Source organism: Indicator indicator, chromosome 2, assembly GCF_027791375.1.
Source record: "Indicator indicator isolate 239-I01 chromosome 2, UM_Iind_1.1, whole genome shotgun sequence".
NCBI classification, from domain to species: Eukaryota; Metazoa; Chordata; class Aves; order Piciformes; family Indicatoridae; genus Indicator; species Indicator indicator.
In genome coordinates, this window is record NC_072011.1 from 33107197 (window position 1) to 33121010 (window position 13814).

The following is a 13814-nucleotide window of genomic DNA, read 5'->3' on the forward strand; positions in this document are numbered from 1 at the left end:
CACAGGACAGCGGGGCGGGCCGGCGCTCGGCCCGGTCAAGGGCTCCTGGCCGCCAGTGGCCGCCGCCGGCAGCGGCATCGCCGCGCCCCACGTGACAGCGCGGCGGGGATAATAAGCGGCAGCAGCGAGCCGCGCCGCTCCTCCGCACGGTCAGCCGCAGGGACCCGCAGCAGCAGCAGCGAGACAGGGAAGGAGACAGAAGGCAGGAAGGTCACTACAGGTCAGCACCTATCTGGCAGCTTCAGCCTCTGCTCTCAACAAGACTCGCCGATATCCGCTCCCTCTCACCTTGGATAAGGGAAAGAAAAAAGACATTGCTCACTACAAACCATCAGCAAGTGAACTAAGCTTAAAATTACATATATATAAAGTAGAAGGCACAGCAGCTGAAGTCGATCCCCGGGTATCATGAATAGCATGAACCAGATAGATACAAACATGCAGTACACCTACAACTATGAAGAAGATGAATACATGACCCAAGAAGAAGAATGGGACAGGGACCTGCTCCTGGACCCAGCATGGGAGAAACAGCAAAGGAAGGTCTGAAAATAAAGTAATATGTGTCTGTATATGTGTTTCTGTGTGGAATTCCATGCTGCATCTGGAATTGTCAGAGCTGTGCAGTATGCAGTAAGGGACTCTGATTTTGTAAAAGAATATATTTTACACCATATAAAGCATGTATGCAATATAGCTATGCTATATTTTGAGGTTAAAGCATTCACTTTTTTGATCTTTAAGTGAAACATATGTAAGATGATATTAATTTATGAGACTCAGGAGTTTCTTTTTATAGTATGCTAGAAATATTATGTCAGTACCTCTAGGTTTGTATGGTAATGTTTCAGTAACTTCTGTTCCTGGATCTTCCTTTCAGAGTCTGAATTGATGTGTGTTCCTGACTACTTTTTAAGAACAGTAAACTACAATTATAAACAGACAGATCAATGAGGTGGTTCAAAATTGCTGTGCAAAAATCGCTGCATTATTTCTGAGAGCAGTCCAAGAAACTGCTTTTGAAATTATGATCTTGAAAGTCAAGTCTTACTAGAATTTAGTTTTGATGCTGACTGACTGATCTGACAAGGAAAACACTGCCTATGGAAAACTTTATTTCATGATTAGGTTCCCACATGCCAGTTTACTGTCTGGGGAAAAAATGGGTCTGCAAGCTCCTTGTAATATACCATTGTAGAGGAAATGCTTCTTGCCTTTTAGGTGTAATAAGACTATTATGCCAGCAAGTACTGCCCATGCTCTTTTTATGAACATAGGCAGAGATTATAGTCCCATCAGCAGTTTTGTCAGTGGTTTGGTACTTTATTAGAATTGCAGTATCTAATTTCAGAACACTGAGTTTTAAGCAGCATATGGAAAGGAGAGAGATAAGGTATTGTAAAGGATTTTTTACTTCCCAATGTAAAAGGTAATGTTGGAGTCACAGCTGAGTGATCTGGGATTAAAAGGTTATCTGGTGGTTACAAGAATGAAAAAGGAAAAAAGGAGGCATGGGGAGGTGGAGAGAGAAACAGCACTCCAGGCGATAAGGCTGAATATGCTCTTTTGCTGTAGTGGGCAGCTCACTTCTAAAACTTCAGTAGAAGCTGCAAATTTGTATCTGACGATAGAGTCTGTCCCACTGTTACAGTCAGAGTTTCTATTAAAGCTATGCTATAAAAGAAGAGCTATAAAACCAAGAGCTGTTGGAGTTGTTAGTGCCGTGGGTTTGCTTTTTCATTGAAATCAGTAGAATCAGTATTTTCCTCTCAGTTTTCACTTGTAGTCTTCCTCCTGTGAGTTTTAGCTGGTTTTATTAATTTTTCTGTCATCACAGCTGCTTGGATCCTGCTGCACAAGTTTAGTGGGAGAAGTGCTAGCCTAGGTTGAAATTGACTTTTCTTGATCTACCAGCTACTGCAACCCCTAATCAGTTATTAAATTGTCGTCAACACTGATATGTCTTTGATTTGACACTCTTTTAGACTGTGAACTATTCTTTTGTGATTTATAATGAAAATAGAAATTAGTGTTTAAATACTTAAGTGATTTGTGACTTCTTAGCCATTAACAGGTCATGGTTACATATTGATTACGATTCAACTGTCCAGCATTTCAAAATAGAGAAATAATGGACAGGTTACTGGATAACACTGTAATGCAGTTTTCCTACGATGCAGATAAATGATAGAAAATAAAGAGAACTTAGATTCTGTAGGCTTATGCTTGTGAAAGTCTTGGCTTTCACAGAAGACCAGAGTAGTTAGTGTAAGACCCCATAGCAGAAAGTTAGGTTTCTATGTTGGTAAATTATAGCAGACTCTGCTTTACTTACATAGAGAGAGTGGCTGTTGTGTATCACCAGTTCCAAGGGCTAAATTTTAATGTTAAAGTGATAGCACATTTAAATAAAATTTAGGAGAGGGAATACTCATTCCCGCTCTTGGAAAGGAGCCTGAATTTATTGTTACTTGAAAAGTAAGTACTCTCATGATAAAGGGCCTGATAAAATTTAGAAAATATAAAGGTGTATATCTTTTTCTAATTGGTGCTAAGAGAGTTGCAGAAAAGGCTTTGTTTCCTTTTAGGAGAAGGTTGCAGATACATGGGTACAGATCTTTGTTCTAACTGATAGCATAATACTGAAAAATGATCTCAGTGGAGTTGTGGCAGTTGGCAGCATATGTTTTCTATTAGACAGTCTTGGAACAACCCAAAAATAAATGCCATTGTTTCTATTGTGAGCTGCCCTCTCCAGACTTGCCATTTCAGTGATATGTCTGGTATGAAATCTGTCAACAGATGCTGGTAACACATGATGACGTCCATAGGATTACAATGGACGTGATGCCTAATTATAACCATGGTTCATAGAGTATTATGGTCTGCTGTAATCCAGGCTCCTTGGTGGTTGCAGATGTTAGAATAAATATGAAGTACACTGTAGGAAAGGAAGCTGAGCTGCAGCTTAGTTCTGTCTCTTTGCAAGTGGAAATCAATGTAAGTGCTTTAGTTAGGATAACATTTAGCCTGTGTCAAAGTCAAAAAAATCAAGAAAGTACAACAGTTTGACCATTTGCTGCCTTAGGCACTATTGGTAAAAGCCAGGATCATATGGTTAGAAATTTCAGGCAGCAATTTTGAAGAACGACTAAGTAACAGCAACAGAAAGTTGTATTTTGGATGGACAGGCCGTCTTCAGTAGAAACTAATTGAACATATAAGTGGGAATCATGAGATTGGAAACTTCTGAAATCTGCTCCTTGACCCATTACACTTCCACTCCCCTTGTGTGCTTGAACTGCAGTTGAAAGATCTATGAAAGTGTCCCCTTGACTCTTCAGTACTACATGGAAAAAAAAAATTGGAAATCAAAAAGTCTGGCCACAGAGAGTGGGATTCTCTTTTCCATTCTGCTTTGTAACCTGAAGTGAGCTCAGCTCACCTTGGACCTTGATCTTTCTACTGGTAAAAAGAGGATAGCAGTGATATTTGTGATAATTGATAAAAGTATTTGGTTCTATGGTATTTCAATCTAGTGATTATCTGTCTTTCAGTCCCTACCCTGTTGGACTGGATTGGAAGCAAGAATCATACTAACACACAGTGAAAGGTATAAACTCTGATTTTTCTTCTCTCCATAATAAATTTATTTCTTATGTTAAAAAAAAAATCAACAAATTCCACAAACTTCTTAGTTTTCACTAACTTGTATCTCAATATAACTAAAAGGAACATATGAAATTGCAGTGTCCCTTGGCTTAGGAAACCAAGTACAGCAAAGATACTCCTATTGCCAACACTACTTACAGAGCTGTGTGTTCAGTGGTCCTCTTTCTTAATTAGTTCTGCTATCAATACTGTATTACAGGTGTTTTAAAACATTGATATGGAATGTGGTTTGTTAGTTTTTCAAGGAATTCTTAAGACTTCAGGATAACATTCTGAAGGCTGTCAAAGAGATGTGATCTCTTCTTCAGGACAGTTATAGAGCACTAAACTGGCTCCACTTATGTAATTTATGTTTTCTCCAGTCATTCAGAAGTGTCTCGCATGTACAAGGAAAGAACTGGAAACATACTTCTTACCTTACTGATGGATGAATGATCTTGCTCTGTCTTGCTATATGGTCCTAATAACACCACTGTGTTAATGCAGAAGGGTTTTATTATAGGTGTTAATACAATTTCTGCCCATTTTGGTTTGATCCTATTTTTTTACACTGGTAAAGAATACAAAAGGAGACTTAGAATTTTTATTACCCTGAAACTGCACTCTTTGTGAATGCAGTTGTTCTTGGTGACTCTGAACACCATATTATATGAGTAAGGACTTTGGAAAAGGTTCTTCAGGAAAGAAGCTGTGTCTTTACAGTCTTCATCAAGACAGATCAGACTACATTTTCAGTGTGACCTATAAGGATTTATCCGCATGACCTCCTTTAGCTGATAATGCAACTCCTGTTGTTCTTGCAAGTAAATAAATAAATAAATAAATAATTTTTTAAAAAAGCATTCAAAAACCACATGTATGGCAAAATATTTGGAAGAGGATACCAGGACTCTGAATTATGGACAACATCCTTCTTCTTCTGGTGTTGCTGCAACTTCATTAAGTTCAGCAGATTTGAGAGGTTCGTTGCAGCCTGAAAGAGAAACTGTCCTTGTGTTCAGTCTGACTTCATTGTCTATAAATAGAGTTACAGTCAGTGTCCCAGATTCACTCTGAAGTTTGTGTGGTCTTATGTAGAGGGAATCTAAACAGGTTTCTTACAGAAATATCTTCCTGGAAGAACCCTACTGGTGAATGAGAAGACAGGTGAAGTAGTGGATGGAAACAGCTTCATTCCTTAACCAGGAAGAGAAGGAGAGAAACAACTAAGAATCAATTATTGATTGAAAAAGAAATTTAAGGCAGAAAAGTGTTGATGGGGGCTGCTGGATGCCGCCAGCAAAATTCAGTACTGTAGAACCACTCCTCATAGATTTACAGGCTCTGGATTTAAACCATTGTCATGGAGAATATAGCAGTATCTACAGTTTGTATAGGGAATTCCAGCCTATTTTTTGGCTTTTTACTGGTACTATCTGGAAATAATAAAAGTTTTGGTGTGGGTTTTAGCAGGGCTGATTTTCCTTTTTTCTTTGTTTGTGGTGTTCTTTGGTTTGGTTTGCTTTGGTGGGTTTTTTGTTTTGTTTTGTTGTTTCTTTGTTAGTTTTGTAGGGTTTTATAGACCATGCAAAATTCTGTCCTTGAATAATCAGTCTTGGGGTTAAGCTCCCATAGCACACGGAGCAACCAGCCATCTCTTGAGGATTTTTAATGTTGTGATGCAGACACGTGGAATTCCACCACGATTGTTGAGAAGGCACAGAGATTCCCCTCTGCAAATGAGTGACGTGAACAGGATCTGGATGAGAATCAGCACTGAATGTAGGAGGTGTGAGGGAAGCAAAAGGTACACGCCTTTCTAAGAGTGTATTAGCCTTCTCATTACTTATTCCTAGTACTTAACCTGTTAACAGTTGGATATTTCTTAAATAGATGGAGGTCCTTGGTTGAGTAGCTTTAGGACTAATTTCAGGAAGCAATTTAATTTGTTAGGAGAAAAATCCTCCAGAGATGAAAGCAGAATGATAGTGGAAAAACCATGTGCTCTGCTGAGTCCTACACTGCAATTCCCTGCTTCCCTTTTATGCACAGAATTAGGATGACATAGGTGTCTTGTTTTTTTTTTTTTGTTGTTGTTAAAATGCAGAATTTTCTATTATTACGAACAGTTAAAAAAGCAAAAAAATTCTCCTTTTTAGACTTCCTTTCCCCCCCCCAGTATTCATCCAGTATTGTGGCTCTAGAAGAGAGTTCTGTAAAAGGATGTCTTGCCAAATGAAATATGTCACTATAGATGCAGTGTGTGCCTTATGATAACATGAGGTTTCAGCATGCAGCCAAATGCTTCTCCTCCAGGTGCAACAAGGATTTTCAAACAGTAGATGCCAAATCCTCGAGTATTGAGAACACACACTCAAAACTTTTCTCATTTCTTTTTAAATCCAGGGATGTTCTGTAAGTGAACTTCTTAGTGGTAGATTGCTCCATATAGGTTCTGATACAGAATGTGGTAGTCAATGAATGGACTTCATTTTATGCTGCCAGAGCATGTCTTGATATTTCAGCATATACTAAAACTGTCCTAAATATTAGACACTGATGCAACAGAAAGACATGGAGTTGCAGTTTCTGTCATCCTGTAAAGAGCTGTAATGAGGATAGAGGGACACTGTTATAGAAATATGGGATGTGTTTATGGCTTGTTCTGTATGGTTGGCCTCTTAGAGATTAGTGCTTTTTAAAATAGAACATGTTAAATTCCTCTTGCTGATGTTACTTGCATGGAATGGTGCTTGAGAGGGCTATGCTGAAAGGATAGTGGAACACTCATATTTTTTCAGTGTGCTTCATATTCTGTCTCGAAACCTCTCAATAAGGCTTGTAGCTAGAGACCCTGAATTCTGTGGTGGTGGTGTATGAAGGAAAAATCAAATAAAGTTATTCTGAAATTCACTTAACTAGAAAGTTTATGTAGGTAGATTTTGCAAATACTGAGTGCAAGAAAGGAATATATTATTCAATATTATATTTTCTAATGAAACTTAAACGACCCTCTCAATGTTGATCTGTTGCAGGCTCTGCATGCTTTTCTCAGTATTCTTGAACTGATAATTTCTACAGTCTCAGTTCAATTGTTAATTGCCACTTACTCTCAAATACCTGCCAGAAACAGAAATGTATGTGTATGAAAAGAAATTGTAAGAAAAATTTTATAGTGGGAAGCAAAGGCTACCTCCTGCTTGCACTCCCAGACACACACAGAGCCTCCTCTGAAATTTTTATAGTAAAATGTCTGCAGATATGCTGATCCAATTAGTAAGACAATAAGGATTGGAAGAAAGTATGGATCTAAGTGGGTTTCCATAAGCTCCAACCAAGGTGCTTAAGAGCTAGAGAAAAGCTATGTGTTAAGAACTGGAATTTGCTATAATCCCTTTGGGGTGGGGGGTCTGCATTTTGCCATGGATGTGTGTTTGGGTTACTGGAGAGCTGACAAGAAAGGCATGGGAGGTGTTTGCTTGGAAGAACACTGAGGATTTTTGGCCCTGAGACTGCAGTAAATATGGCATTCAAGGTCATACAGTTTGTAGCCCTGTGCAAGCAAAAGCAGGACTCAGCTATATTCTGTAAAGCAATGAATCCCAGTAAAAAAATACCATTATTACATCACCAGTTTCCAAATCAAATTAAGACAGCTCTGCAAGCTGAATTTTACTTTTGTTTGCCAGTAGTGTAATACATTTCAAAATCTTCCACCAAAGCCTTTCCACCATCTTGCAAGTAAAACAAAAGAGGTTTCACCATTATGATTGGATACCAAATGCCTAACATAAATTTACTCATTGTTGCATGCATTCTGATCCATTTAATGATACATAGTTTTGGTAATAATTTCTGTATTGCACTGTACAGTTCTACTGAATTAATTCCAGTGAGGCTAAGTGTTAGGATTTTCTTTAGTTGTGAATGGTACATACTATACAGATATTGGTGTCATTTTAGAAGTTGTACTTCAGAGCCTGCTTACAGAAGAATCCAGAATGCAGGTGGACATGATGCAGGAAGAAGCATGTCAGTGAAATAGAGATAGGAAGGAATTTGTTGTGCTTAGTTGTGTACCAAGTCAAAAAGACACTCCTCCTGGATGTTATTTTACATCCTTGCAAGCAAACAAATATAAAAGTGCTTACACAGTTGGCAAAGTTGAATTGCCTTGGATGGCTTATTAACAAGCATAATTTTTATGAGCCCTAATTGTAAGGATAAAGAATGTGTAACTGATGTGGTATTCCTCTGCGGTGAGTACTGAAAAGTTGCTGACTCTGTCTTTTATGGCTGTTCATTCTTTACTCTCAGTTGATACCAGAAGGAGAGTTTATTCACCTTGAGCACTCCCTTTTCTCTTAAATGAAATTTCATTCCTAATAGTTTGGGGTGATTTTCAAATTTTCAGTCTTTGAAGAACATAATTTTATGAAATGCTCTGATAACGGTGTGTGGCATTTGTTCTTCTAATATCACTTGATTTGTTGGTTTTAAATATACCTCATGTTGAGAGACTTGATGCATAAAGCTGATCATAACTGTACAGATGCTATATAATGCTCTTTTTCTACCTGATAAAATGGGGCATGTATTTAAAGATAGAAGTTACTTTTTCCACATCGTTTAACCAGCAAATGCAACATTATGATCACCCTTTGTGACTCTTTCTGTACACATTCTGTAGTAGCTTTCCCTGCTGGCAGTACAAGTAACTCATCTATACAGATCAAGATAGGATTGTCCTAGTAATCCTCAAATTACTGGTGTGAAAGGATTACAGGGCAAGTATTACTACTCTGCAGGAACAGGGCATCTGCAAAGACAGAAGTAGAAGACTTTGAAATGCAGTGTTCTCCTTTTAGGAAAGTGTCCCACTTAACATGGTAACTTGTAGAAACAATTTTTTTAGAAGGCCTGTCTGGAAGGAGGCAAAGCTGACAGTTGTCTGGCTAATGTTTAGTTAGTTTCTATATTTGGACCTTACATTTCCACATGTTCACAGAGATGAGGAAAATTAGTCCTGAATGTATATCCTAAGTGCAAGAATGGGCACTCTTATGTCTGGTTGAATTTCTCCCAGCTTTTGAGATATGAGGACCTATTACTTTGTCCATGTCTTCATCTCCAAAATAGTGGTTGAAATACCTTTACAGATGAAAGTACAAAGTGTTTACTGTACTTGGTATGAGGGAGGTTTTCCATTTACTTCAAATGCATTCTCCCAATAGCTCTTAACTGACAGAATCCCTTCAACTTGAAATCCAGTGCTTGTTCTTACTTCTCTTCAAAAACCTGTAAGCAGAATCTGTCCAGCCATCCACTACTGATAACTGGGAAAACCTAATTTGAAGCAAATGGATTCCAGTCTGAACTACCCCTTAGAAAAGCCTTGTTTACCCTGACTACCATAGCAGGAGTCTGCAGAAAGTGACCACCACCCTAGTCTAAATTAGCATCTGTGATTATTCCTTAAGCATTTAAGGAAATGCTTATATTTTTATAGGTGTTGAATACCCAGGCATTTCCACTGACGTCAGAAGGAACTTCTGTCTATTTTGCACCTCTGAAAATCAGCCTGCTATTTTGGCACTCACAGAAAGGCTTAGCCATCTAGCATTAAGTGATACTTTTTTTTAAACTCCGTTTTATGTTTAATCTTGGCACCAGTGTGACTTTTCACTGCTGCAAGACTTAGGACAGTGCACTCTTCAGCATGAGGAAAGTTGGTACTCAACTGCACTAAATACAAATAAAAAATATACATAAATGATTGTGGAGCTCTGGGGTATTATTTCACATAAAGGAGCCTTCTTAGGCAATGGAAATTTCTATAGTCCAAGTTCATCGTCAGCTGTATGCTGGAGTGTAGTTCCACCACATGTTTTCTTTGGCAAAGCAGCTGACCGCCTTTGCATCCCATGCATAGGTTTCATCTGCTGGTGCAATGATCTTCTGCTATATACCAGATCACTGCAAAAATCTGAAGCAACCCTCCCTGTTCTTACCACTCCTTAATCCCGAATAAGCCCCACAAGCAGCTATATTTGTACATGTTATGTATAACACATTTGCCATCCATCTGGCATTAATATTAAAAGACAAACAAAACACCATACATGAGGCTGAAGTTTGCTTGCTTTCCTTCTTTCCTGTAGCCTTAATTTCCATGACCAAACACAAGTCCCAGCATGGCTCCTGTTAACAATCAGACGTACTATAAACAAAGAACCGGGTGTTTACCTGACAAAGTAGTTTGCTTATCACAAACGCTGTATTAAACCACTGGTGTTTATGCTTTCAGCCCTTACAGCCATCATAGTATGTTATTTACTCATCTACTCCATGCTAAGCGCTTGACAGCAGATTACTTAGTTAAATTTAATATTTGTATAGCATTGGGCCATCCAAAGACCCTAAGTAATGTTTAGCTCTTTTATTCACTTTTTTAAGAAAAGCTCAGTAATTTGGGAACCCAAGCCTCACTAAAAATTACTTAGGAACTCCAGAATTTTTCTGAAAGTCTGCTGGCTTACACAGTATTTCAAATGTTCTAGGAAATGTTACCCTACAGCCAATGCCTCATAAAAAAAAAAAATAAATTAGAGCTTAAAAAAATTGACCTAATATGTTTCATTTGCACCTTTAACAGCAGAAGTTACCAAATTCTTTAAATGCTAGATTCTTAAATCAAACACAATATCAAAACTGAATTATTATTTTTTAATTGTCAGTTACAGTGGTAGAAAAATTAACATGGACAAATTATATGCCTTACGTACCGTGAAATATTGTACTGAGTAGCCTGGCATATATGCCAGAGAGGAGCTTGTTGTTGCATAGCTGAAAATTAATGCATGAGGTTTTCATTCCTCTGTAAGAATGTTAACCTTAGTTTAGATTACAAGTGAAACTAGACTTGGTGATCTTCAAATGTGCTACTTGACAGAATATAAAGACAACATTTTCTGTGTGACCATCTTGGAGTCTGACTACTGACAATACTTTTCCCATCATTTATTGGTGTTGGGGACTTAAATATCTATGTGTTGGTGTGTGTGGAATTGAAAAATCTTTCAAAATCTCTTTTAGCTTTATCAGTCAGAAGGTAGGCTTTTCTAATTATAGAAGTGTTTTAAAGACTGTAGATTCAATGGATAGGAATATACTTTTGTCCCATACTGACTGACTGTATTGACCAATTTATAATGGATTTACTTACTCACCTGGCAATGTAGTACATAATTCCTGGATAAAGATAGCACTGTGAAGAAAATCAACAGAGAAAGCAAGGGAAAGACATTGTGAAATCCAGTCAACTAAATCCTGGATTAGCCTACTTTAATTAATCCTTCTATTCCCAGAGGGCATACCTTTAGTTCTTTCCATACTATAATGTGTGAATGTTTCTTTCATGCCATCCTGAACAGTATTTGGTTATTTAAATATGTGTTTGCTGAAACAAAAACGTTAGCCAGCACTATCTGTGCTAGTTCAGGAGTTCTTGGGAAACCAGGAGGAGCACTGTAAGGCACAGCTGATGATAGGAGGACCCTTGGAGTCCTTCTGGAAAGGAGAATAGGAGAAATTATCTCTCCCTGAGAAGATTCATTTGGCACTGGTAGGTTAGTGATAATGTGTGTTCTTTGTTTAATAACTTGAGAGAAAGCCCCAGACAGTATAAAAGGCACAGACTTCACCTTTAAAGCATGCCTGCATATTTGTCCCTTGAAGAACCACCACAGTATTGGAGACTCTTTTTAGACTACCTATGCTTCATTTTTAACTCTGTGCAGGAAGAAGCAAGTATAACAGCCATTATTCTTTTGTTTTGTAGTAGAAAAAAAGTAGCCATCTGCAAAAGAACACAGAGGAGGAAAAAAGAAACAGAAAAGTGGCTGGTCTCAAACCTTTTACCACTGCAGAAAGTTGTCTCTAAAGCTGTTGGCATTTTTACTGTGAATCATTTTCTGAAGATGCCTTCTAGTTTCTTGATACTCTTGTGAAACAGATATGCTGAACATGGAAGGTGATGTTCCAGAATCAATGACTCCTGAGCCATTTTTTTTGACCCTATAATAGTTCAAGTTTTCATAGGATATATTGGTCCCATGACATACTAAATACCTTTTTCTATCCTTGTGTTTCTTAGTTTTTCAGTAGTTAGATTGAAAAAGTGTGCCTTATATATAGCACTTTGTCTAATTAGTGATTACAGTGAGACATACCACTTTGCTCAGCAGTGTGGCACTAGAATGCAAACGGCTCACTGTTCCATTAATTATATCTTCAAAAGTATCAGGAGTTTTCTTTATTTTATTCAGCCAAGATCTTTATCTAAAAATGTGTAGAGAGCAAGAGAGACAGGGTGCATGAAAGAGAGACGTTTAGGAGCGTGCATCAGTACACTGGAGTTTCTAACAGAACCTACACAAGCTCTCTGCTTAGGTCCCTGGTATCCTACCCTGATTGGCTGAAGAAGGGTATCCTTTGGACAGCACTTTAGGAGCTATTTATTTGTATGTAATACAAAGATGCCGTCTTTATTGCATGGATGATAGAGTCCATTAAAGCCTTTATAAAAATACGTACAACATTTCTTTGCTGCACTGAACTTTGTGCAGTGTAGTGGCAAATTTATTTTAATGCTCTGCCAAGTGAGCAGGAACTGATTTATTTGTAGGTATGCATTGTAAAGTTTTGTGGTGTAAAGTGATCAGGAATGCTGCGTAAGATACTACTATCTGCTATCACCATATAACTCAGGTTGCAGTGTCAGAATTACTTGTGTTTATAGTGTAAATTCAACCTCTGCAAAGTGCAGTGCATTGGAATGGAGAATATTTGGCTAGTAAGCTCTAACATTAGGTGACCCTCTTAGAGGAAAATACTGTTGTGCCATGCAAATAGTTGACAGTCCTTAGAGGTTCAGTCTAGATCCTGCACACTCCCAGTCATGCTGTGTGGGAGGAATGTATCTCTATCAAAAAGGCACAGGTTCTTGTAGGTGATGCTTCGCTATTTCTGCAGATTTCAGTAGGAGATCACAATATCACAGTATATCAGAGGTTGGAAGGGACCTCAAGAGATCATCAGGTCCAACCCGCCTACCCCCCCTACCAGAGCAGGATCACCTAGGATAGTCCACACAGGAACGCATCCAGGTGGGTTTTGAAAGTCTCTAGAGAAGGAGACTCCACAACCCCCCTGGGGAGCCTGTTCCAGGGCTATTCCAGAGATATTTTGAAAGGCAAAATTTGGCAATGTTGCATGTCAGAAAAAAAACAACCTGTTGATCTGTTACTCTCTAAATTATTTAATGATAGAAGCGACATGACCTATTGAAGGAGATTGGCATATGCATAAACATTTCCTTCAAGGGAAATACAGACCCAACATCTGAAAATAAAATACATTGACCAAAAATAGTTTATTTGAAACTTCATATTTGTATGGTTCCATTAGTCTCTCTTCTGTTTGGTTTTGGTTTTGTTTTAAAGCTTTACTTCCATTTAAGAACAGTGTTCTGAATGTGCTTGATTCACAGGTACTTTTTTTCAGCAATATTTGGTTTTTGAGTCTTCTGAAAAACAAACAAACAGACAAACAAACTTCTTTCACTTGCTACAGCATTTAAAATTTGCAAAGTACAAGACTGGACAATACTGCACAATCACTCAGTTTCAGAGATGAACAGAGCCTTCCGAATTCTGCATTTAGAACTCTTAGTCCATGGGGCATATCTACCTTTCATCTCTACTGGGGGGTAAAGAATTTATACATATGTATAAAGAGGTTTTACCACTTGAAAGAAGTTGCACAAAAAGCTGCAGAAGAGCAGGGACTCAGCAGTTGGGGTTTTACTCACTGCCTGTCTTTTCACTGTCATTAGAGAAAGCAATTTAATATAGGGGCAGAAACTTGTTAGTAATTTAAGAACATTATATTCACTTCACAGATTATATAATTTATTTATGATTTTGTAGAGCTAATCTTATATCTTGGGCATTTCAATGCATTGAATAAAGGTATGTAGTAAAAAAATTCAGATATATTAATTCTGTTATGACAAAGTATTAACATACCTGTTGTTTTACATAATAGGCAAAGACAGTTATCAGTAAAGTAGTATATAACTGTAAGTGATGTCAAGCGTATTG

General features: G+C 38.0%; 1 protein-coding gene across 3 annotated transcripts in view; it reads left to right on the forward strand.

The window, feature by feature from the left end:
- Window positions 1-408: 408 nt before the first annotated feature.
- The window catches only part of ACTN2 (actinin alpha 2), a 68334-nt gene continuing 54928 nt past the window's right edge, over window positions 409-13814 (forward strand). Inside the window, exon 1 of one of the 3 annotated variants that reach the window (XM_054395434.1) lies at window positions 409-543. In XM_054395434.1, coding sequence (XP_054251409.1) covers window positions 409-543 — 135 coding nt within the window. The remainder of the gene's footprint in view (window positions 544-13814) is intronic. The other 2 variants (XM_054395442.1, XM_054395450.1) reach the window with 2 other exon arrangements.